The 21,951-nt window shown below is 47.4% G+C and overlaps 1 protein-coding gene across 1 annotated transcript; it reads right to left on the reverse strand.

Annotated features, from left to right (window-relative positions):
- Window positions 1–786: 786 nt before the first annotated feature.
- Window positions 787–20,801, reverse strand: LOC132584036 (uncharacterized). The gene is made up of 5 exons (XM_060255851.1): window positions 20,550–20,801; window positions 18,053–18,112; window positions 15,404–15,507; window positions 15,011–15,333; window positions 787–1,255 (listed from the first exon to the last, which is right to left on the reverse strand). Exons 1-5 carry the CDS (start codon window positions 20,799–20,801, stop codon window positions 1,176–1,178), a joined length of 819 nt encoding a protein of 272 aa, XP_060111834.1. The 3' UTR covers window positions 787–1,175.
- Window positions 20,802–21,951: the final 1,150 nt, after the last annotated feature.

A 21,951-nucleotide genomic window follows, 5' to 3' on the forward strand; every position in this document is an offset into this window, starting at 1 on the left:
CCACAAGAATTCAAATAGAAAAAAAAACAATTATTTGCATTAATTTTGCTGGCCTGAATCATTCTCCCTTGGTGGAGCACTGTTTATTAAGTTGATAATTTTTTATGGCCCACAAATGATGTTATAAATATCCATATGGCCCTTGACAGAAAAAAGGTTCCCAACCCTTGCCTTGCAGTGTGATGCCTTAATTGTGTCCTGTAGTCTGAATTCACAGTCACATGTTTATAGGGATATGATAACACCATGAGAGCTTCGATCATTTTCTCTAAGCCAATAGAGCAGTGGTCCCCAACCTTTTTGGCACCAGGGACCAGTTTTCCTGCCACTGCTGCCACCACGGCCCGCCCTAGGGTTGCCAAGTCCAATTAAAGAAATATCTGGGGACTTTGGGGGTGGAGCCACGAAACTTTGGGGGGGGGTGGAGCCAGGAGCAAGGGTGTGAGAAGCATTATTGAACTCCAAAGGGAGTTCTGGCCATCACATTTAAAGAGACTGCACATCTTTTTAAATACCTTCCTGCCACAGGAAATAATGAAGAATAGGGGCACTTGGGGCTAATAGAATTCGACCCCCTGCTCCAATCTTTTTGAAACCTGGGAGGGTATTTTGCGGAGAGGAACTCGATGCTATGCTGAAAATTTGGTGCCTCTACCTCAAAATACAGCTCCTCCAGCCAAGATACCCATGGATGAATCTGCCATTATTGCCTATGGAAATAAGTCTCCTTAGGGAATAATGGAGCGAAGGACAGAAGAAACGAATGAACGAGAGAAACACAACGACTTGATGCAATGACTAATTTTAATGAGAAAACATGAAAGATGTGTACAATTGCAGAGAGAGAAGGATGAAGAGATTCTGGGATGTCTGTTCAAACAAAGAAAATCATCACCAGCCTATGGGAGAAGGCTAAGATATTAGAGAGGCAGGATATCAAAGATTAGAGGAGTTCTACAGAGGATGAAGGGACTACAAATAGCTACTGCTTCTCTAGAAGAAGAGGAAGGCGTAGACGGACAAGATTGTCAAAGAGAGTGGAGACCCAAGAAGCCTCGCACTTGAATCAGAAGCAGCAGGTGCTCCACACTTTCTGAAATCAAGTCCATCTTGCTCAGCCATATCGATTTCCGTTCCTGGGTCTTCTCCGATCCATGGACACACCTCCTTGGAGCTTAGCACGGCCCACAGCATGGGTCACAGCAGCAGGAGGTAGCCGCTCTGGTACAATGGACACTGCTGCACAAATAGGCACCTGGCATAACCACCCGATAGGAGTTGGGGCAGATATCTACTCTGGAGCCTGGACCATTTTCCCCATGCCCACCGCAACAGCCACCACACGGCATGCAGCATTCGGAGGCACACACGCAATGGCAAGACACTCCAACGCGGTTGTGGACCTCGAGATGCGGCCCTGGGACTGTCAAGGAGCAACCGCCTGTTCCAATGTCCACGGCGTTCCCAGGGCCGTTATCCACCAGCACTCCACCGCTGCCGCTGCCACCACCACTGCCACCCCCGCATCCGGTACCACAGGATGTTCCACAGCAGGCCATCTTGGGGATGTGAAGAGAGTCTGAGAAGTGGAACAAAATGGTAGAATGGGTGCCCCAGGCATGTGCCAGAATACCACAGAAAGGTCTCACAGATTGATCTCACAGACTGATAATACTGAGATGAAGACATAATGGCCGCTCTTCACATAATGCATGTCGTTGTGATCGTGATCATGAACTGGGGTTGTGTCCCCTTTTTGGTGGGGAGGGGGAGGGAAATAATAATAATAATAATAATAATAATAATAATAATAATAATAATAATAATAATAATAATAATAATAATAGTAATAATATTATCTCCAAGGAAGAGCACAGGCTTATCATGCAGGAGTTCCCATATTCAATTGGTAAAATGTGCTCTTCAAGAAACATCCAGTAGCTAGTGCTGGGGAGGATCTTTCTTTTCCTGTGACTGTGGAAATCATCTTTGCACTGGAGTAGGCAATAGTGAGCTACATAGGACAATGGGCTGATCTGGCACAAGACCTGTCCATATGGAATCAAAGAATCATAGAGCTGGAAGTGACCCCCAGGGCCATCTAGTCCAACTCCCTGCACAACGCAGGAACTTCATCAATACCTTCCCCTGAGTTCACAGGATCAGCATTGCTGTCAGATAGCCATCTAGCCTGTGTTTACAACCCTCCAAAGAAGAAGAGTTTTCCACCTCCTGAGAAAGCCTGTTCCACTGAGGAACCATTCTAACAGTCAGGAAGTTCCTCCTTATGTTGAGCCAGAAAACCCTTCTGGTAATTACAACCAGTGGTCCTGGCCATACCTTCTGGGGCAACAGAAAACAATTTTGCACCATCTTCTACAGTATATCTTCCCTGGCTAGCCAAGGGAAGCAGCTGTCTTCACTCATGAACCTAAGGGAAGCCACAACATTTATAGGAAGGGATGAGAAGTCCACGCTGAATATTGTTCCATACTTTTAGTGGTTTTCAGGGACATGGTGTGCCTCACATAACCCAGAACATCTAAGAAGTACCCCCATTTCCTCACTATGCAACTGAAATCACAGTGAAACCATTTCCTGTGGCATTTCTGGCCGTTCAGTAAATAGTAAGGGCCTAGGAGATGTGCAAGTTGAAAAAACACAAGGACACAAGAACAAAATAGGGTATGTAACCCAAGAAGTATAGAAACTATGGAAGAAAATGGCTTTGATAGACTTACCTGAGTTGAAAGGTGGTAGAGATGTCCTTGAAGCTCAGCTGAATCTGTTGGAGAAGGCTCGGACTGGCCATCTCTTTTATACAATCCTAGCGGATCACGTGATGTTGATCTATGGACACGTCTGAGGTCCTAGATGCATCATGCACCTAGATTTTCAGGAACTCTCCTGCCATATGAAGTGGGAATTGTTTTACTCATTGCTTATGAACTATTCTGAGACCCATAAAATAAGTTGGTCATATTACGCCCTATAAATGCCTTTATTTTTATAAAACAGTCTCTTGCTTACTTTCCTGGTGTTATCCAAACACCTCTGCTCCACGAATAAACTCAGTTACCTTAACCTGTCCATGCCCTATTAATCCATATAGACCTAGTTGCTACACAAAAGTCAGAGGGGGGAAACACGATAACTCTCTTGAGGTCTTTGACTGGCTGTCATTTAGAGGAGGGCAGGGAGCTGTTCCTGTAGGAAGCAGAGGAAAGGACTCACAAAAATAGGTTTTAGTTAAGGACGGGAAGCTACCAGCTGGATATCAGGAGAAAACTGATTGTTTTGCTCATTGGTTATGAGCTATTATCAGAGCTGTATAATAATTTCAACAGACGATGCCCTGTAAGTGCTTTTCTTTACATTAATCTGTGCATTGTTAACATTCTTGGTATCACGTAAACACCTCTTCTCTTGGAATCGAAATGACTACTATTGAGTACTGTCTCATGTCCATGTTTTATTGATTATTTGATATATATCAAAATGTTATACCAATCTTTTTATTTGTGTTCCTGAAGGCAACCAACTGAAGAGCATAAATAATCAGGGTAGCTGCTAGCATTTTCTGGTGAAATGCAAGTAGTTGAATTAGGAATGTCTCTATTTTGTTTCAACAAGTGGACGTTGACCCAAAACACTGTCCAAATCTGGGGAGTAATGGGAAGTGTTCTCCTGGTATTTCATCAATTCTGCATTTTAAACGTGCAGAACTCGTGGCCATGGAGAAAAAGCACACCTCTGTATGTTCACAATACACTCTTCTTTTAAGGGTACTATAACATACAATGGCCTCATTTTCGATGGGTGTTGAAAGACCTGACCTCTGATCTGAAGACCAGTATTTCCAGTGGAAACCTTTTTGAAAGGAATGCCTTTGAAGGCTTGAACTCTCTATCCAGGTGGCTGAAAGCCATGAGCGTGGAGGTTCTTTGAATGGAGAGAGACATGCATGTCCAGTTTCTGGTCAATGATGAACTTAATTCTCTGTTCCACATATTAGTTAGAGTGCATCATTCAGTTCAACAGACAGGATCTCAGGAGACGTGCTGAGGAGAAATGCGCTGACTGGTATTCGGTATGTTGTGGGCTGTTCCCCCGGGGAAACAGAGCAGAATGATGCTTCAAAACCTCTTCATGGAAACAAAAACTTCTTAAAAAAAACATAAATGTTCAAATGTTCATGAGGGGCACCCGTGTGTTTCTCCTTCATCTCCCTCTTGAGAATTCTTTTCTTCCTGAAAAAACACCCTAAGTTAGGCGAAAGGCTGATGCTTCATGTGAGGTCATTCCTCTCACCCTTCCCCAGATATGTTCTTCTGCTCTTTCCACCTTCTGTTTATCTCACCCTCTCTCTCCTTCAGTCTACCCCGTTCCATCTTCCCTTCATTCCTGCCACCTCCTCCTTCTTTGAGCATTCCTGCCTTCCGTGCTTGACCAGTCCCCTGATGCTGTTGGCTTCTTCTCTCCTTCTGACCATGCATTTTCACTTCCAGGTCAACTGAGTGAACTGGGAGGCTACCAAGAAGCCATTGTAGGGATGTCACCACCATTGTTGCTGCATTGGTCTGTCTCTATCCTTCATCTCCCTCTTGAGAGAAATGCACAATTCTCAAGTCAGGGGCAATGAGTGGATCTTGGCTGTCTTCTCTCTGGCTTCCCAGACCCACAAGCCAAGACTAGTGCCCATTGAAAATAATGCCTCTTTTAATTTTAATCAGCATTTAAAAGGTTTCTGCAGTGGAGACAGCCTGGGCTACATTGACTCCCTTCCACATTCCTCCTAAAGCCTCTGGAAGGGGGCAACGGAGGCCCTTTAAATTCACCTTTTCAAAGGTTTCATTAAAGGTTGCATTCTCAAGGGCATTTTTTGAGGGGAGGGGGCACCCATAGAGCATGTCATTGCATTTCATGAGTCCTAACATTAGATGGCCCAGGCTTGTCCAATCCCATCAGACCTCAAAAACTTGGCAGGATCAGCTCAGGATATTAATGTATAAATGGGATACTTCCAAGGAGTGCCAGGGTTGCTTTGCAGAGAATGGCAATGACAAATGACCACCTTTTTAGTTTAATCAAACCTCTAAGTGACAGCCATTCAAGGACCTCAAGAGAGCAAACAACTGGGTGAATATAGAATTAAGGCGTGGAAAGAATAAGATGAATGATATGAGTCATTTTTATCCTTGGAGCAGAGATGTTTGGATAATACCAGGAATGGAAGCACAAGCATAATATGACCAACTTATTTTATGTGTCTCAGAATAGTTCATAAGCAATGAGTAAAACAATTATCTCTTCTTATGGTGGGAGAGTTCCTGAAAATCTTGGTGCTTGATACATTTAGGACATCTGACGTGTCCAAAGGTCTTCATCACATGATCCACTAGGATTGTATAAAAGAGACGGCAAGACCAAGCCTTCTCCAACAAACTCAACTGAGCTTCAAGGACATCTCTACCAGCTTTCAACCCAAGTAAGTCTATCAAAGCCATTCTCTTCCATAGTTTCAAAATTTCTTTGGTTACATATCCTATTTTGCTGTTATGTTTTTTCCTCCAAAATTGCATGGCTGCTAGGCCCTTACCCTTTACTGAAAACCAAAAAATGCAACAGGAAATAGTTTCTCTGTGATTACACTAGTATAATGAGGAAATGGGGGTACTTCTTAGATGTTAGCCTGTTACGTGAGGCACATGATGTGCCTGAAAACTAGTAAATGTATGGAACAATATTCAGCATGACTTGCTTCATGAACTTCTCATCCTTTCCTATAAATGTTGTGGCTTCCCTTAGGTGCATGATTGGACCCAACAGATTATCGAGACTAGCCAAGGAAGATATAGAGGATGGTTCAGAATTCTTTTCTGTTGCCCCAGAAAGTACAGCCAGGACCAGTGGTTGTAATTAAACCAGAAGGGTTTTCTGGCTCAACATTAGAGGGAACTTGCTGACATTTATAATGGTTCCTCAGTGGATCAGGCTTCCTCACAATGTGCAGCACAAATCTTCTTCTGAAGAGGTTTTTTAAAAATAGGATAGATGGCTATCTGACAGCAATGCTGATCCTGTGAACTCAGGGTGAGGTATTTATGAAGTTCCTCCATTGTGTAGAGAGTTGGAGTAGATGAACCTGGGGGTCACTTCCAGCTCTATGATTCATTGATTCCATATGGACAGGTCTTGTGCCAAATCAGCCCATTGTCCTATTCAGCTCACTATTGCTTGCTCCGGTTCAAAAATGCTCTCCGAACTCACAGGAAGAGACAGGTCCTCCTCTGCACTGTCTACTGGAGGTTTGCTGAAGAGTATATTTCAGCCATTGAATATGGGAATTCCAGCACGATAAGCCTGTGCTCTTCCTTGGAGATGCATTTCCCTCCCCCCCCCCCCCCCAAAAGGGGACAGAACCCCAGTTCATGATCACGATCACAACAACATGCTTTATGTGAAGAACGGCCATTATGTCTTCATCTCAGTATTATCAACCTCTGAGGTTAATCTATGAGATCTATCTGTGTTCTTCTGGCACATACCTGGGGCACTCATTCTACCATTTTGTTCAGCTTCTCAGACTCTCTTCACATCCCCAAGATGGCCTGTTGTGGAACATCCTGTGGTACCGGCTGTGGAGGTGGCAGTGGTGGTGGCAGCGGTGGAGTGCTGGTGGATAACGGCCCTGGGAATGCCGTGGACATTGGAACAGGCGGTTGCTCCTTGACAGTCCCAGGGCCGCATCTCGAGGTCCACAACCGCGTTGGAGTGTCTTGCCATTGCGTGTGTGCCTCCGAATGCTGCATGCCGTGTGGTGGCTGTTGTGGTGGGCATGGGGAAAATGGTCCAGGCTCCAGAGTAGATATCTCCCCCAACTCCTATCGGGTGGTGATGCCTGGTGCCTATTTGAGCAGCAGTGTCCATTGTGCCAGAGCGGCTACCTCCTGCTGCTGTGACCCATGCTGTGGGCCGTGCTAAGCTCCAAGGAGGTTTGTCCTTGGATCGGAGAAGACCCAGGAATGGAAATTGATATGGCTGATCAAGATGGACTTGATTTCAGAAAGTGTGGAATCACCCACTGCTTCTGCTAGTGCTAGGCTTCTTGGGTTTCACTCTTGTTGACAATCTTGTCCGTCTACGTCTTCCTCTTCTTCTAGGGAAGCAGTAGCTATTTGTAGTCCCTTCAACCTCTGTAGAATACCTCTAATCTTTGATATCCTGCCTCTCTAGTATCTTAGCCTTCTCCCATAGGCTGGTGATGATTTTCTTTGTTGGAACTGACATCCCAGAATCTCTTCATCCTTCTCTCTCTGCAATTGTACACAACTTTCATGTTTTCTCATTAAAATTAGTCACTGCATCAAGTCGTTGTTTTTCTCCAGTTCATTCATTCCTCCTGTCCTTCACGACATGTATAAATTGCCAGCTCTGGATGGAAGCTGCCAGCAAGATTTTGCCCAGATTATAAATGCAACTAATTTAAGAGGGTTCTTTTCAATCAATCACCAAGTAATTTTAAATGAAGCCAGAATTCCTATTGGTTTCTTCAGGGAGGGTTTTAGACTCTTCACCAATAACTTGAACATTTCCATGACTCAGAATTCTGCATCCTCTTGGACCATTCCATAGACTAAAGATATGGTCTCTCTAGAACACTGTTGTCCTCAACAATTCTGTTTTATGCAAATGGTAAATGGCAGGAGACAGGCTGTTCCAAAGAGGAGAGCTACAAGAGAACATACACTTCTACAAGGTGCTCTCAATTTAACCCAGTTGCAGGGTGGCATCCTCTAGTGCAGGGGTTCCCAACCCCCAGTCCGCAGACCGGTACCAGTCTGTGGCCTGTTAGCAACCAGGCCACCACTCTATATCCTCCACCACCACACCGCCCCTCCACTTTCCCTTCACAGCGCCACAAACCGGTGCTGTGCTCTGTCGCCCCCCCTCACACAAAAAGGCTATGCTCTCCGCAGCCACCACGGCCCACCCCCTCCCTTCCCTTCCCCAGTGCTGTGCCGTGTTCTACCCCCGTCCCCCACCCACTCAAACAGAAGACCGAGGAGGCTTGGAGGAGTCAGCCCTACCTGCTTTGGAAGGATCCGGGCTGATTCTAAGCTGTTTGAAGAGCAGGCTGGAATAGGAAGAGTTTTGCCCCATCCCTCACTTCTGGAAGTGAGGTGGAGAGGAGAAGCCTCCTTCAGCAGGCTATTCAAATCACTTAGAATCAATCCGGGCCCTGTAGAAGCTGCCGAGCCTCTGATCACACGGGGGCGGGGGGGCATTGAGGCTTGGCTCTACCGCTTTGGCAGGGGCTGGCCTAAGTTATTTGAAGAGCGTACTGAAGGGGGCTTCTCCACCACCCCTCACTTCCAGAAGGGAGGGAGAGGGTGAAACTCTTCCTCCTCCAGCCTGCTCTTCAAACAACTTAGTATCAGCCCGGTTCCTGACGAAGCAGGTAGGGCTGCCTCCTCCGAGCCTCCTCTCTCCTCTGCTCGGGAAGGGAGGGGAGGGGGTGGGCTAGGGTTGCCAATCCCTAAGTGGAGGCAGGGGATCCCCCGGATTGGAGGCCCTCCCCCACTTCAGGGTTGTCAGAAAGCGGGGTGAGGGGAGGGAAATGTCTGCTGGGCACTCCATTGTTCCCTATGGTAATGGTAATGTCAGACAGTGGAATATCAAATCAACCAGACTCTGAGTTGATACAAAGTTAAGGCTTTATTTGAAAATCCATATGACAGTATACGTCGCTTTAAGGCTTCTAAATACTGGTTATTTGATTATGTAACTCCAGCTATACAGGTGTAAGTAGAAGCATGTGAGAAACATGTGCAACTCATTAGCCAAATGAGTAAAGGGATTGGCTGGTGGGGGTATAACAGCAGTAGTCACACTACTACCTACTGTGGAGAGATTGGAGAGAGTTGGGAGAACTTGGAGGAGAGTGGCGTGCTATACTGTTGGATTGTTGAATGACTTGGATTGATGGACTGTTAACTGACTATTCTTTTGGACTGTGATTATTGTACCTCTGAACTGGCTGGGCTGACTGTGAGTGACCTGACTATTGGACAGTACTTGACTTATGCTTATTGCCTGAACCCTAATATAACTGTTGAACTGGCTGTCTGTGAGTCTGTATTTATTAGAACTCTACCTAAAGCTGGGCTGACCAGAGTGCCCTACGGGACGTATTCCAGCACACTCTGTCACCATAGCATCTGAACGAAAGAAGATTGGAACTGATACATTGTTGCTCAATAAGGCATGTCTTAAAGAATTCTACATCAAAGGTTACTGTTCATAAAACCACATCTCTAAACATTGCTGGGTCAAGGTGTAAGGTTTCACACGGTCATTCCCTCTTATCTTATTGTTGTGACCGCTTCTCAGGGATGGCCGAACTGCCATCCCCGGAGGCTCTTATCCAAAGGAAGGTAGCTTTTGTTAGTTTCACGGAATGGAAGGTTCACACCAACTGTTAGAAACATTCTAGGCTTCCACTTTGATATGCAAGGTCTTTCTCAGGATTAGAAATAAAGGTTTAGAAAATGGAGTCAGTTAGGCTAAGCATTTCATTACAGTTATGTTCCAGTGTCTGACAATGGAGACTTATTCCCATAGGAAATAATAGCTAATTCATCAGTGGGTATCTGGGGCTGGAGGGGCTATATTTTGAGGTAGAGGCAACAAATTTTCAGTTCCTCTCCACAAAATACACCCCCCCCCCGGCTTCAAAAATATTGGACCAGGGGGTCGAATTCTATAAGCCCCAAAAGAAGGTGCCCCTATCCTTCATTATTTCCTATGGAAGGAAGACATTTAAAAAGGTGTGCGGTCTCTTTAAATGTGATGGCCAGAACTCCCTTTGGAGTTCAGTTATGCTTGCCACACCCTTGCTCCTGGCTCCACCCCCAAAGTCCCCAGATATTTCTTGCATTGGACTTGGCAACCCTAGGGTGGGCCGTGGTGGCGGCAGTGGCAGGAAAACTGGTCCCTGGTGCCAAAAAGGTTGGGGACCACTGCTCTATTGGCTTAGAGAAAATGATCGAAGCTCTCATGGTGTTATCATACCCCTATAAACATGTGACTGTGAATTCAGACTACAGGACACAATTAAGGCATCACAGTGCAAGGCAACGGTGGGGAACCTTTTTTTCTGTCAAGGGCCATATGGATATTTATAACATCATTCGCGGGCCATAAAAATTATCAACTTAAAAAACAGTGCTCCACCAAGGGAGAATGCTTCAGACCAGCAAAATTAATGCAAATAATTGTTTTTCAATTTGAAGTCATGTGGGGAGAGCCTAATCTGGCACACACACACAAATACACACGCACACACACACAAGGCCTGCCGCCCTAGGCAAATGCCTATGGCCAGGGCTTTTTTGTAGTAAAAGCCCAGCAGGAACTCAGTAGCGTATTAGACCACATCCCCTAATATTGGAGTTCAATTATGCTTGTCGCACCCTTGCTCCTGGCTCTGCCCCAATGTCTCCTGGCTCCACACCCAAAGTCTCCTGGCTCCACACCCAAAGTCCCCAGATATTTCTTGAATTGGACTTGGCAATCCTACTCAGGATGGAGGTTCCTCACCCCTGATGTAAGCAAACACGAAGCCTGATTATTCGCTAGTAGTTGCTCCATCCCTGGGATTTTGCTTTCCTCGGTTCAAGTGATCTGTTTTCCACCTCTTGCTGTGCATAAGAACATAAGGGAAGACACGCTGGATCAAGCCAATGGCCCATCCAGTCCAACACTCTGTGTCACACAGTGGCCAAAAAAACCCATCTGCCATCAGGAGGTCCATCAGTGGGGTCAGGACACTAGAAGTCCTCCCACTGTTGCCCCTCCCAAGCACCAAGAATACAGAGCATCACTTGCCCCAGACAGAGAATTCCAACAATACACTGTGGCTAATAGCTCTGCTCCATATTTTTATCCAATCCCCTCTTGAAGCTATCAATGCTTGTAGCCGCCGCCACCTCCTGTGGCAGTGAATTCCACGTGTTGATCAACCTTTGGATGAAGGAGGACTTCCTTTTATCTATTCTAACCCGACTGCTCAGCAATTTCATTGAGTGCCTACGAGTTCTTGTATTGTGAGAAAGGGAGAAAAAAGCTTCTTTCTCTACCTTCTCTATCCCGTGCATAATCTTCTAAACCTCTGTCCTGTCACCCTCAGTCGATCTCTCTCCAAGCTGAAGAGCCCCAAGCTAAAGAGCTCCAAGCAGGTTCATTTCGATCCAAAACTACCTCCAGATTCCCTCGCTGCTTCCTGTTTTGTTTTGTTTTTCAATAAGATTTGGAAGCTGTGAGGGAAACTGGGGGAACAGGGTGGTGGTGCCCCCAGTTTCCCTCATAAGTCAAAAGGCATCCGCTAGTGAGGCATCAGATCCAGATGGGCAGCCATGTTGGTCTGAAGCAATGGAACAAAGTTGAATTCCAGTAGCACCTTTAAGAGCATTAGAGGTTTATACAGGATGTAAGCTTTTGTGTGCTAGAAGCAGACGTCATAGGATTTAATGGAACGCAGTCATACCTAGAGAGAGAGTTGGCAGTGAATCTGCTGAAAACAGTTCCATGACTTTGCATACTAATTCACTGCCCATTCTCTCTGCATGTATGACAGCTTTCCATTCCATCCTATTGTCTGATGAAGTGTGCTTCTAACATGCGAAAGTTTACATTGTGGAATATAACTTTGTTGGTCTTAAAGGTTATAATATAGTGGGTTCCATACAGTAATGAGGCGAGGTGGTAGTGAACATAGCCCTTTTATTGAATACGGTATGGTATAGCGCTGCTGATGAAGGCTAAGGACTAGGGCTGTACGGCCCTCTCTATATACACACCCAAAGTAACCACACTGTCTGTCTCTAGACCATTCAAACCCGTCGGGGGCTTGCGTGAGGAGCAGGGCAGCAGGATTTGGATCCTGCTGCCTATTGTTCCCGAGTCCCCCAAGCTCTGTCCTTCAGGCCCCCAGTGAGCCAGGCAAGAACTCCCGCTTATAGATACAATTCTAAGCGCATATACAACATCCCTCCCCCCCTTAGTTGCAAGCCTAGCTGATGTAGTCATTGAGGTAGGCTGGCTTGCGATGCTTTCTGGGGGACCGCCTGAGCCCCGGAGGGGTGGGGAAGCGGACTCAGTTGCAGTGGCAGTGCGTGGAGGGGGCTGCTGCTGTATCGCTCTCAGCTGGTGGTTCCCGGATCCGTGACTGCCAGTTCCACCTGGAAGGGCAGGGTTCTGGGCCCCTGCCTCCACTGCGGCGGTTGGAGAAGGAGTGGAGGTGGCGGTCTGGTTGTCAGGACTGTAATCCTCAACTTCTACCTCGGGGCTCACATGGGACTTCAGCTGGACGATGTGCCTCCTTATGGTGGATCCCCCCTCTGTTGTAACCTCATACATTATGGACCCCAGCAGCCTGGCAACCCTTGCCGAAATCCAAGCGGGCCCCTCCCCAAAGTTCTTAGCCATAACCCAGTTCCCTGTATCTAGCCCCCAAGGTAGGCGGACTGACTCCGGAACCTCTGCAGGTCGAGGGCTCTGTCTGGGTGCAATCAGTCTACTAGGGAGGCTACCCAGAAACCCATGAGGAGTTCAGCAGGGCTGCGATCCATGGCCGAGGAGGGGATACTGTGCTGTGATAGTAAGAATTCTGCAAGGCGGCTCTCCCCAGTTCCCCTGGATGATGCGGCGGAGCGATTCTTTTTGGTCTGGCCATTGGTGGCCGGGTGGAAAGGGGCTGACCTGATGTGCCTAATGAGGTTGTGGGCGCAGAAGTCCTGGAAACTCCCCTGACGTGAAGGCTGTCCCATTATCCGAGACCAGCATGTCAGGAGGCCATGCATGGCGTACACCCCGCGGAGGCCGCTGATGGCAGCCCAGGAGAAGAAGAAGAAGATATTTGGATTTATATCCCGCCCTCCACTCTGAAGAGTCTCAGAGCGGCTCACAATCTCCTTTATCTTCCTCTCCCACAACAGACACCCTGTGAGGTGGTTGGGGCTGGAGAGGGCTCTCACAGCAGCTGCCCTTTCAAGGACAACCTCTGCCAGAGCTATGGCTGACCCAAGGCCATGCTAGCAGCTGCAAGTGGAGGAGTGTGGAATCAAAACCGGTTCTCAAAGATAAGAGTCTGCACACTTAACCACAACACCAAACTGGCTCTTCACCTCCAGCCATTCGAGTATGAGTCACACGATTAAGAAAAACTTTTGTCCCTGGAAGGGCCCTGCAAAGTCCAGGTGTAACTGGGACCATGGGTTTCCTGTGATTTCCAGGGCTGCACGGAGCCCGGGGAGGCGCCGGCCGGGTCTCCTGGCAGGGCTTGCATTGGGCGACCCAAGACTTGATCACATCATCCATTCCAGGCCACCATACATAACTGCGTGTGAGTGCCTTCAACCGCATGATCCCGGCGTGGGTTTCGTGCAGCTCCGTGAGGACTTAGTGTCTCAGAACTGGGGACACCACCACCCTGTTCCCCCATAGCAAACACCCCCTTATGGACAGAAAGCTCACCCCTGTGGGACGCGAATGCCCCAAACTCCGATCCGACCGGGCCATGGCCCTCCCCTCCATACCCAGTTCTGAACTTGGGAGAGTATTTTGTCCTTGGCCGAGCAGCGTGCAATGTCTTTCGCATGATCTGGGCAGTCTGGGACGGGACTCTAGAAGCAGGATCTGGTGTGCTGGGCCGGATCCTGATCTTCTGATGGCAGCAACAGGCGGCTGAGGGCATCCACATGGCTCATGACTTTCCAGGCTTGTACTGAAGACCATACTGGTACCCCACCAAGAAAATGGACCACCATAGTTCCCTGGGTGACAACATCTGAGGGGTTTGTTGGTCGGGGGCGAAAAGGCTGAGTATGGACTTGTGGTCCGTATGGATGGTGAAGGGCCGGTTGTATAAGTAATCATGGAATTCTTTACTCCTGCCACGATTGCCAGGCCCTCTTTGTCTATATGCGCATAGTTGTGCTCCAGTTTCTGCAATGTTCTGGAGTAATAGGCCACCGGAACCTCCCTGCCATCTGACAACACTTGGGACAGGATGGCGCCCACCCCGTAAGGGAAAGCATAGCAGGCCAAAACTACGGGCATCCTCTCGTCGAAGTGCGCCAGCAAACTGTTGGATGTCAAAAGGTCTTTAATGGCCTGGAAGGCGGTGGCTTGCTGGCGATCCCAAATCAAGCATTATTGAACTCCAAAGGGAGTTCTGGCCATCACATTTAAAGAGACCGCAAACCTTTTTAAATGCCTTCCTGCCACAGGAAATAATGAAGAATAAAGGCATTTGGGGCTCATAGAATTCGACCCCCTACTCCAATCTTTTTGAAACCTGGGAGGGTATTTTGCGGAGAGGAACTGGATGCTATGCTGAAAATCTGGTGCCTCTACCTCAAAATACAGCCCCTCCAGCCCCAGATACCCATGGATGAATTTGCTATTATTTCCTATGGGAATAAGTCTCCATAGGGAATAATGGAATGAAGGACAGGAGGAATGAATGAACCGGAGAAACACAACGACTTGATGCAGTGACTAATTTTAATGAGAAAACATGAAAGATGTGTGCAATCCAGAAAGAAAAAGATGAGATTCTGGATGTCTGTTCCAACAAAGAAAATCATCACCAGCCCATGGGAGAAGGCTACGATATTAGAGAGGCAGGATATCAAAGATTAGAGGAGTTCTACAGAGGTTGAAGGGACTACAAATAGCTACTGCTTCCCTAGAAGAAGAGGAAGATGTAGACGTACAAGATTGTCAACAAGAGTGGAAACCCAGAAGCCTAGCACTAGCAGAAGCAGTGGGTGATTCCACACTTTCTGAAATCAAGTCCATCTTGATCAGCCATATCGATTTCCATTCCTGGGTCTTCTCCAATCCAAGGACACACCTCCTTGGAGCTTAGCACGGCCCACAGCATGGGCTCAGCAGCAGGAGGTAGCCGCTCTGGCACAATGGACACTGCTGCTCAAATAGGCACCTGGCATCACCACCCGATAGGAGTTGGGGGAGATATCTACTCTGGAGCCCGGACCATTTTTCCCCATGCCCACCACAACAGCCACCAGACGGCATGCAGCATTCGGAGGCACACACGCAATGGCAAGACACTCCAACTCGGTTGTGGACCTCGAGATGCGGCCTGGGACTGTCAAGGAGCAACCGCCTGTTCCAATGTCCACGGCGTTTCCAGGGCCGTTATCCACCAGCACTCCACCGCTGCGCTGCCACCACCACTGCCACCTCCGCAGCCGGTACCACACGACGTTCCACAGCAGGCCATCTTGGGGATGTGAAGAGAGTCTGAGAAGTTGAACAAAATGGTAGAATGAGTGTCCCAGGTATGTGCCAGAAGACCACAGAAAGGTCTCACAGATTGATCTCACAGACTGATAATACTGAGATGAAGACATAATGGCCGTTGTTCACATAATACATGCTGATTGTGATCGTGATCATGAATTGGGGTTCTGTCCCCTTTTTGGGGGGGAGGGGGAGGGAAATGCATCTCCAAGGAAGAGCACAGGCTTATCGTGCAGGAATTATCATATTCAATTGCTGAAATATCCTCTTCAGCAAACCTCCAGTAGACAGTGCAGAGAAGACCTGTCTCTTTCTGTGAGTTCGGAGAGCATTTTTGAACCGGAGCAAGCAATAGTGAGCTGAATACGACAATGGTCTGATTTGGCAAAAGACCTGTACATACAAAATCAATGAATCATAGAGCTGGAAGTGACCCCCAGTTCATCTAGTCCAACTCTCTACACAATGCAAGAACTTCATAAATTCCTTCCCTTGAGTTCACAGGATCAGCATTGCTGTCAGATGCCATCTAGCCTAGGTTTAAAATACTCTTCAGAAGAAGATTAGTCCTCCACTTTGTGAGGAAGCCTGTTCCACTGAGGAAACTTTCTAACTGTCAGGAAGTTCCTCCTAATGTTGAGCCGGGAAAACCCATCTCATTTAAATAACAACCAGTGGTCCTGGCTGTACTTTCTGGGGGCAACAGAATAGAATTCTACACCATTTCTCTATATCTTCCTTGGCTAGCCAAGATAACCTGTTGGGTCCAATCATGAACCTAAGGAAAGCCACCAGGGCCGGATCTGGGAGGTGGGGGGGCAGAACGGGGTGCTTGCCCTGGGCGCCGACAGGGGGGGGGTGCCAAATTGGGTATGGAGTCCATTGTTTTCTATGGGACCATAAGACAGAATGGCCCATAAGGGGGTACCATTTTTAATTTTGCCAACCCTCAAAAAACGTAGATTTGGACCTGGAAGCCACAACATTTATAGAACAGGATGAGAAGTTCATGAAGCAAGACATGCTGAATATTGTTCCATGCTTTTAGTAGTTTCCAAGCACGTCGTGTGCCTCACATAACAGGCTAACATCTAAGAAGTACCCCCATTTCCTCACGGTACTAGTGTAATCACAGAGAAAGTATTTCCTGTTGCATTTCTTGGTTTTCAGTAAAGGGTAAGGGCAGCCATGCCATTTTGGGGAAAAAAACATAATAGCAAATAGGATATGTAACCAAAGAAATTTTAAAAATATGGAAGAGAATGGCTTTAATAGACTTACTTGGGTTAAAAATTGGTAGAGATGTCCTTGAAGCTCAGTTGAGTTTGCTGGAGAAGGCTTGGACTTGCCATCTCTTTTATACAATCCTAGTGGATCACGTGATGAAGACCTTTGGACACGTCAGAGGTCCTAAATGTATCAAGCACCTAGATTTTCAGGAACTCTCCCACCATAAGAAGAGATAATTGTTTTACTCATTGCTTATGAACTATTCTGAGACCCATAAAATAAGTTGGTCATATTATGCTTACGCTTCCATTCCTGGTATTATCCAAACATCTCTGCTCCAAGGATAAAAATGACTACAATCATTCATCTTATACTTTCCACACCTTCATTCTATATAGACCCAGTTGTTGGCTCTCTTGAGGTCCTTGAACGGCTGTCACTTAGAGGTTTCATTAAACTGAAAGGGTGGTCATTTGCCATTGTCTTTTTCTGGAAAACAATCCTGGAACTCCTTGGAGGTCTCCCATTTAAACATTAATATCCTGAGCTGATCCTGCCAAGTTTTTGAGATCTGACGAGATTGGGCAAGCCTGAGCCATTTAATGTTCGGACTCATGAAATGCAATGGCATGCTTTATGGGTGCCCCCTGCCCTTAAAAAATGCCCTTGAGAATGCAACCTTTAATGAAACCTTTGAAAAGGTGAATTTAAAGGGCATCCATTGGCCCCTTCCAGAGGCAGTAGGAGGAATATGGAAGGGAGTCAATGTAGCCCAGGCTGTCTCCTGCGCAGAAAACGTTTAAATGCTGATTAAAATTAAAAGAGGCATTGTTTTCAATGGGCACTGGTCTTGGCTTGTAGGTCTGGGAAGCCAGAGAGAAGACAGCCAAGATGCACTCATTGATCCTGACTTGAGAATGGTGCATCTCTCTCAGCGGGATAAAGACAGACCACTGCAGCAACAATGGTGGCACTGTTACTGAAAAGCTGAGGCTCCAGAGTTCTGCCTTCACCTGGTGGTGACATCCCTACAATGGCTTCTTGGTAGCCTCTCAGTTCACTCAGTTGACCTGGAAGTAAAAATGCATGGTCAGAAGGAGAGAAGAGGTCAGCAGCATCAGGGGACTGGTCAAGCACGGAAGGCAGGAATGCTCAAAGAAGGAGGAGGTGGCAGGAATGAAGTGAAGATGGAACGGGGTAGACTGAAGGAGAGAGAGGGTGAGATAAAACAGAAGGTGGTAAGGGCAGAAGAAAATAACTGGGGCAGGGTGAGAGGAATGACCTCAAATGAACCATCAGCGTTTGGCCTAAGTTAGGGCTTTTTTTCTGGAAGAAAAGAATTCTCAAGAGGGAGATGAAGGAGAAACACACGGGTGCCCCTCAAGAACATTTGAACATATATGTTTTTTTTAAGAAGTTTTTGTTTCCATGAAGAGGTTTTGAAGCATCGTTCTGCTATGTTCCCCCAGAGGAAAAGCCCAGAACATACCGAATACCAGTCAGGGCATTTCTCCTCAGCACGTCTCCTGAGATCCTGTATGCACTCTAACTAATATGTGGAACAGAGAATTAAGTTCATCACTGACTAGAAACTGGACATGCATGTCTCTCTCCATTCCCAAGAACCCCCACGCTCATGGCTTTCAGCCACCTGGATAGAGAGTTCAAGCCTTCAAACCCATTTTTGTGAGTCCTTTCCTCTGCTTACAACAGGAACAGCTCCCTACCCTCCTCTAAGTGATAGCCAGTCAAAGACCTCAAGAGAGTCATCGTGTTCCCCCCTCTGACATTTGTGTAACAACTAGGTCTATATGGAATTAATAGGGCATGGACAGGTCAAGGTAACTGAGTTTATTCCTGGAGCAGAAGTGTTTGGATAACACCAGGAAAGCAAGCAAGAGACTGTTTTATAAAAAATAAAGGAATTTATAGAGCGTAATATGACCAACTTATTTTATGGGTCTCAGAATAGTTCATAAGCAATGAGTAAAACAATTCCCACTTCATATGGCGGGAGAGTTCCTGAAAATTTAGGTGCATGATGCATCTAGGACCTCAGACGTGTCCATAGGTCATCATCACGTGATCTGCTAGGATTGTATAAAAGAGATGGCCAGTCCGAGCCTTCTCCAACAGACTCAGCTGAGCTTCAAGGACATCTCTACCACCTTTCAACCCAGGTATGTCTATCAAAGCCATTCTCTTCCATAGTTTCTATACTTCTTGGGTTACATACCCTATTTTGTTATAATGTGTTTTTTCAACTTGCACAGCTCCTAGGCCCTTATTATTTACTGAACGGCCAGAAATGCCACAGGAAGGTCCGGCCCCTTCCCAGCCAAGCCGGCTTGCCGGCGCTCAGGCTGGGGGCCGTCTTCGTCCCCTCGGAAGGAGGGAGGAGCAGCATCACCCGACATGCGGGTGTTTGCTTGGGCGTGGAGTCGGGGCTATATAAGCCCCGGCTCCCGCCCTCAGCCACGCAGTTCCCTTTTGGCTCTCTGCCCGCCCACCCTCCCTCCGGCAGTACAGGTGTATGCTGGTCGTCTTATTAGGGGCCAGGTAGGAATTTTTTCACTTCCACACAATTGGCCCATGTGGGGGTGTTTTTTTGCCTACCTTGTACTGCCTGGTAGTGTTAGGATTTGTTAGTGGTATTTGTTATGGTCGCAGGCTGGAGGAGGTTTGGCCACAGGGTTTTCCAGGGGAGCACCTATGGCCTAGCACCGTTGGTGCGGTGGTGTGTATGAACCGTAGATGGGCTACACGGCTCAGTGCGGGGAATGCAGATCACAGGGAGCCTCACCTGGGCGGATCTTTCCATGGGGATTGATGCTAGCCCAGGTGGCAAATGGCTGGAGGCCTGGCCGCTCAGCTACAACACGATTACGGCGGGCTTGTGCTGGGGGCAGGGTGGCTCGCCCTTGGGACAAGGCGGGGTCCGGGGTTGACCCCAGGGCTTGTCTGGTTTAGGTTCGCACCCCTGCCAGTTACAGCTAATTAATTGTTTAATAAAGCAGCCCGGTTTTAAAACCCAACACTTGTGTCTGCCTCTTCATTCCAACTGGGGGGGGGGGCAAATGGTTTCACTGTGATTCCAGTTGCATAGTGAGAAAATGGGGGTACTTCTTAGATGTTCCCGGTTATGTGAGGCACACCATGTCCCTGAAAACCACTAAAAGTATGGAACAGCATGAACTTCTCATCCCTTCCTATAAATGTTGTGGCTTCCCTTAGGTTCATGATTGAAGACAGCTGCTTCTCTTGGCTAGCCAGGGAAGATATAGAAGATGGTGCAGAATTGTTTTCTGTTGCCCCAGAAGGTAGGACCAGGACCACTGGTTGTAATTAACCAGAAGGGTTTTCTGGCTCAACATTAGGAGGAACTTCCTGACAGTTAGAATGGTTCCTCAGTGGAACAGGCTTTCTTGGGAGATGGAAAACCCTTCTTCTTTGGAGGGTTATAAATGTAGGCTAAATGGCCATCTGACAGCAATGCTGATCCTGTGAACTCAGGGGAAGGCATTGATGAAGATCCTGCGTTGTGCAGGGAGTTGGACTAGATGGCCCTGGGGGTCACTTCCAGCTCTATGATTCTTTGATTCCATATGAACACGTCTTGTGCCAAATCAGCGCATTGTCCTATCCAGCCCAGTATTGCCTACTCCAGCGCAAAGATGCTTTCCACACTCACAGGAAGAGAAAGATCCTCCCCAGCACTAGCTACTGGATGTTTCTTGAAGAGCACATTTCAGCAATTGAATATGGGAATTCTTGCACGATAAGCCTGTGCTCTACCTTGGAGATGCATTTCCCTCCCTTCCCCCCCAAAAAAGAGGACAGAACCCCGCTCCGTGATCATGATCACAACAGCAGGCACTATGTGAAGAACGGCCATTATGGCTTCATCTCAGTATTATCAACCTGTAAGATTAACCTATGAGATATATCTGTGGTCTTCCGGCACATACCTGGGATACTCATTCTACCATTTTGTTCAACTTCTCAGACTCTCTTCGCATCCCCAAGATGGCCTGCTGTGGAACATCCTGCGGCAGCGGCTGCAGAGGTGGCAGTGGTGGTGGCAGCGGCAGCGGTGGAGTGCTGGTGGATAACGGCCCGGGGAACGCCGTGGACATTGGAACAGGCGGTTGCTCCTTGACAGTCCCAGGGCCGCATCTCGAGGTCCACAACCGCGTTGGAGTGTCTTGCCATTGCGTGTGTGCCTCCGAATGCTGCATGCCGTCTGGTGGCTGTTGTGGTGGGCATGGGGAAAATGGTCCGGGCTCCAGAGTAGATATCTCCCCCAACTCCTATCGGGTGGTGATGCCCAGTGCCTATTTGAGCAGCAGTGTCCATTGTGCCAGAGCGTCTACCTCCTGCTGCTGTGACCCATGCTGTGGGCCGTGCTAAGCTCCACGGATGTGTGTCCTTGGATCGGAGAAGACCCAGGAATGGAAATCGATATGGCTGATCAAGATGGACTTGATTTCCGAAAATGTGGAGCACCTGCTGCTTCTGATTCAAGTGCGAGGCTTCTTGGGTCTCCACTCTCTTTGACAATCTTGTCCGTCTAGGTCTTCCTCTTCTTCTGGAGATGCAGTAGCTATTTGTAGTCACTTCAACCTCTGTAGAACTCCTCTAATCTTTCATATCCTGCCTCTCTAATATCTTAGCCTTCTCCCATAGGCTGGTGATGATTTTCTTTGTTGGAACAGACATCCCAGAATCTCTTCATCCTTCTCTCTCTGCAATTGTACACATCTTTCATGTTTTCTCATTAAAATTAGTCATTGCATCAAGTCGTTGTGTTTTTCCGATTCATTCATTCCTTTTGTCTTTCATTCCATTATTTCCTATGGAGACTTATTCTCATGGGAAATAATGGCAAATTCATCCATGGGTATCTGGGGCTGGAGGGGCTGTATTTTGAGGTAGAGGCACCATATTTTCAGCATAGCATCCAGTTTCCCTCCGCAAAATACCCTCCCAGGTTTCAAAAAGTTTGCAGCAGGGGGTCGAATTCTATTAGCCCCAAGTGCCCCTATTCTTCATTATTTCCTGTGGCAGGAAGGTATTTAAAAAGATGTGCAGTCTCTTTAAATGTGATGGCCAGAACTCCCTTTGGAGTTCAATAATGCTTCTCACACCCTTGCTCCTGGCTCCACCCCCCCCCCAAAGTTTCCTGGCTCCACCCCCAAAGTCCCCAGATATTTCTTTAATTGGACTTGGCAACCCTAGGGTGGGCCGTGGTGGCAGCAGTGGCAGGAAAACTGGTCCCTGGTGCCAAAAAAGTTGGGGACCACTGCTCTATTGGCTTAGAGAAAATGTTCGAAGCTCTCATGGTGTTATCATACCCCTATAAACATGTGACTGTGAATTCAGACTACA

Source organism: Heteronotia binoei, chromosome 1 (assembly GCF_032191835.1).
Source record: "Heteronotia binoei isolate CCM8104 ecotype False Entrance Well chromosome 1, APGP_CSIRO_Hbin_v1, whole genome shotgun sequence".
Lineage (NCBI taxonomy): Eukaryota > Metazoa > Chordata > Lepidosauria > Squamata > Gekkonidae > Heteronotia > Heteronotia binoei.

Excerpts from the sequence above, each read along its gene's own strand:
- LOC132584036 (XM_060255851.1), bottom strand. The coding sequence starts at position 20,801 with ATGCAGCATTCGGAGGCACACACGCAATGGCAAGACACTCCAACGCGG. Across the intron at positions 18,113-20,549 it reads CTGAGAAGTTGAACAAAATG|TTAGAGTGCATACAGGATCT; the intron begins GTAGAATGAGTA and ends TCCACATATTAG. Across the intron at positions 15,508-18,052 it reads AATGCCCTGACTGGTATTCG|GGGACAGAACCCCAATTCAT; the intron begins GTATGTTCTGGG and ends CCCCCCAAAAAG.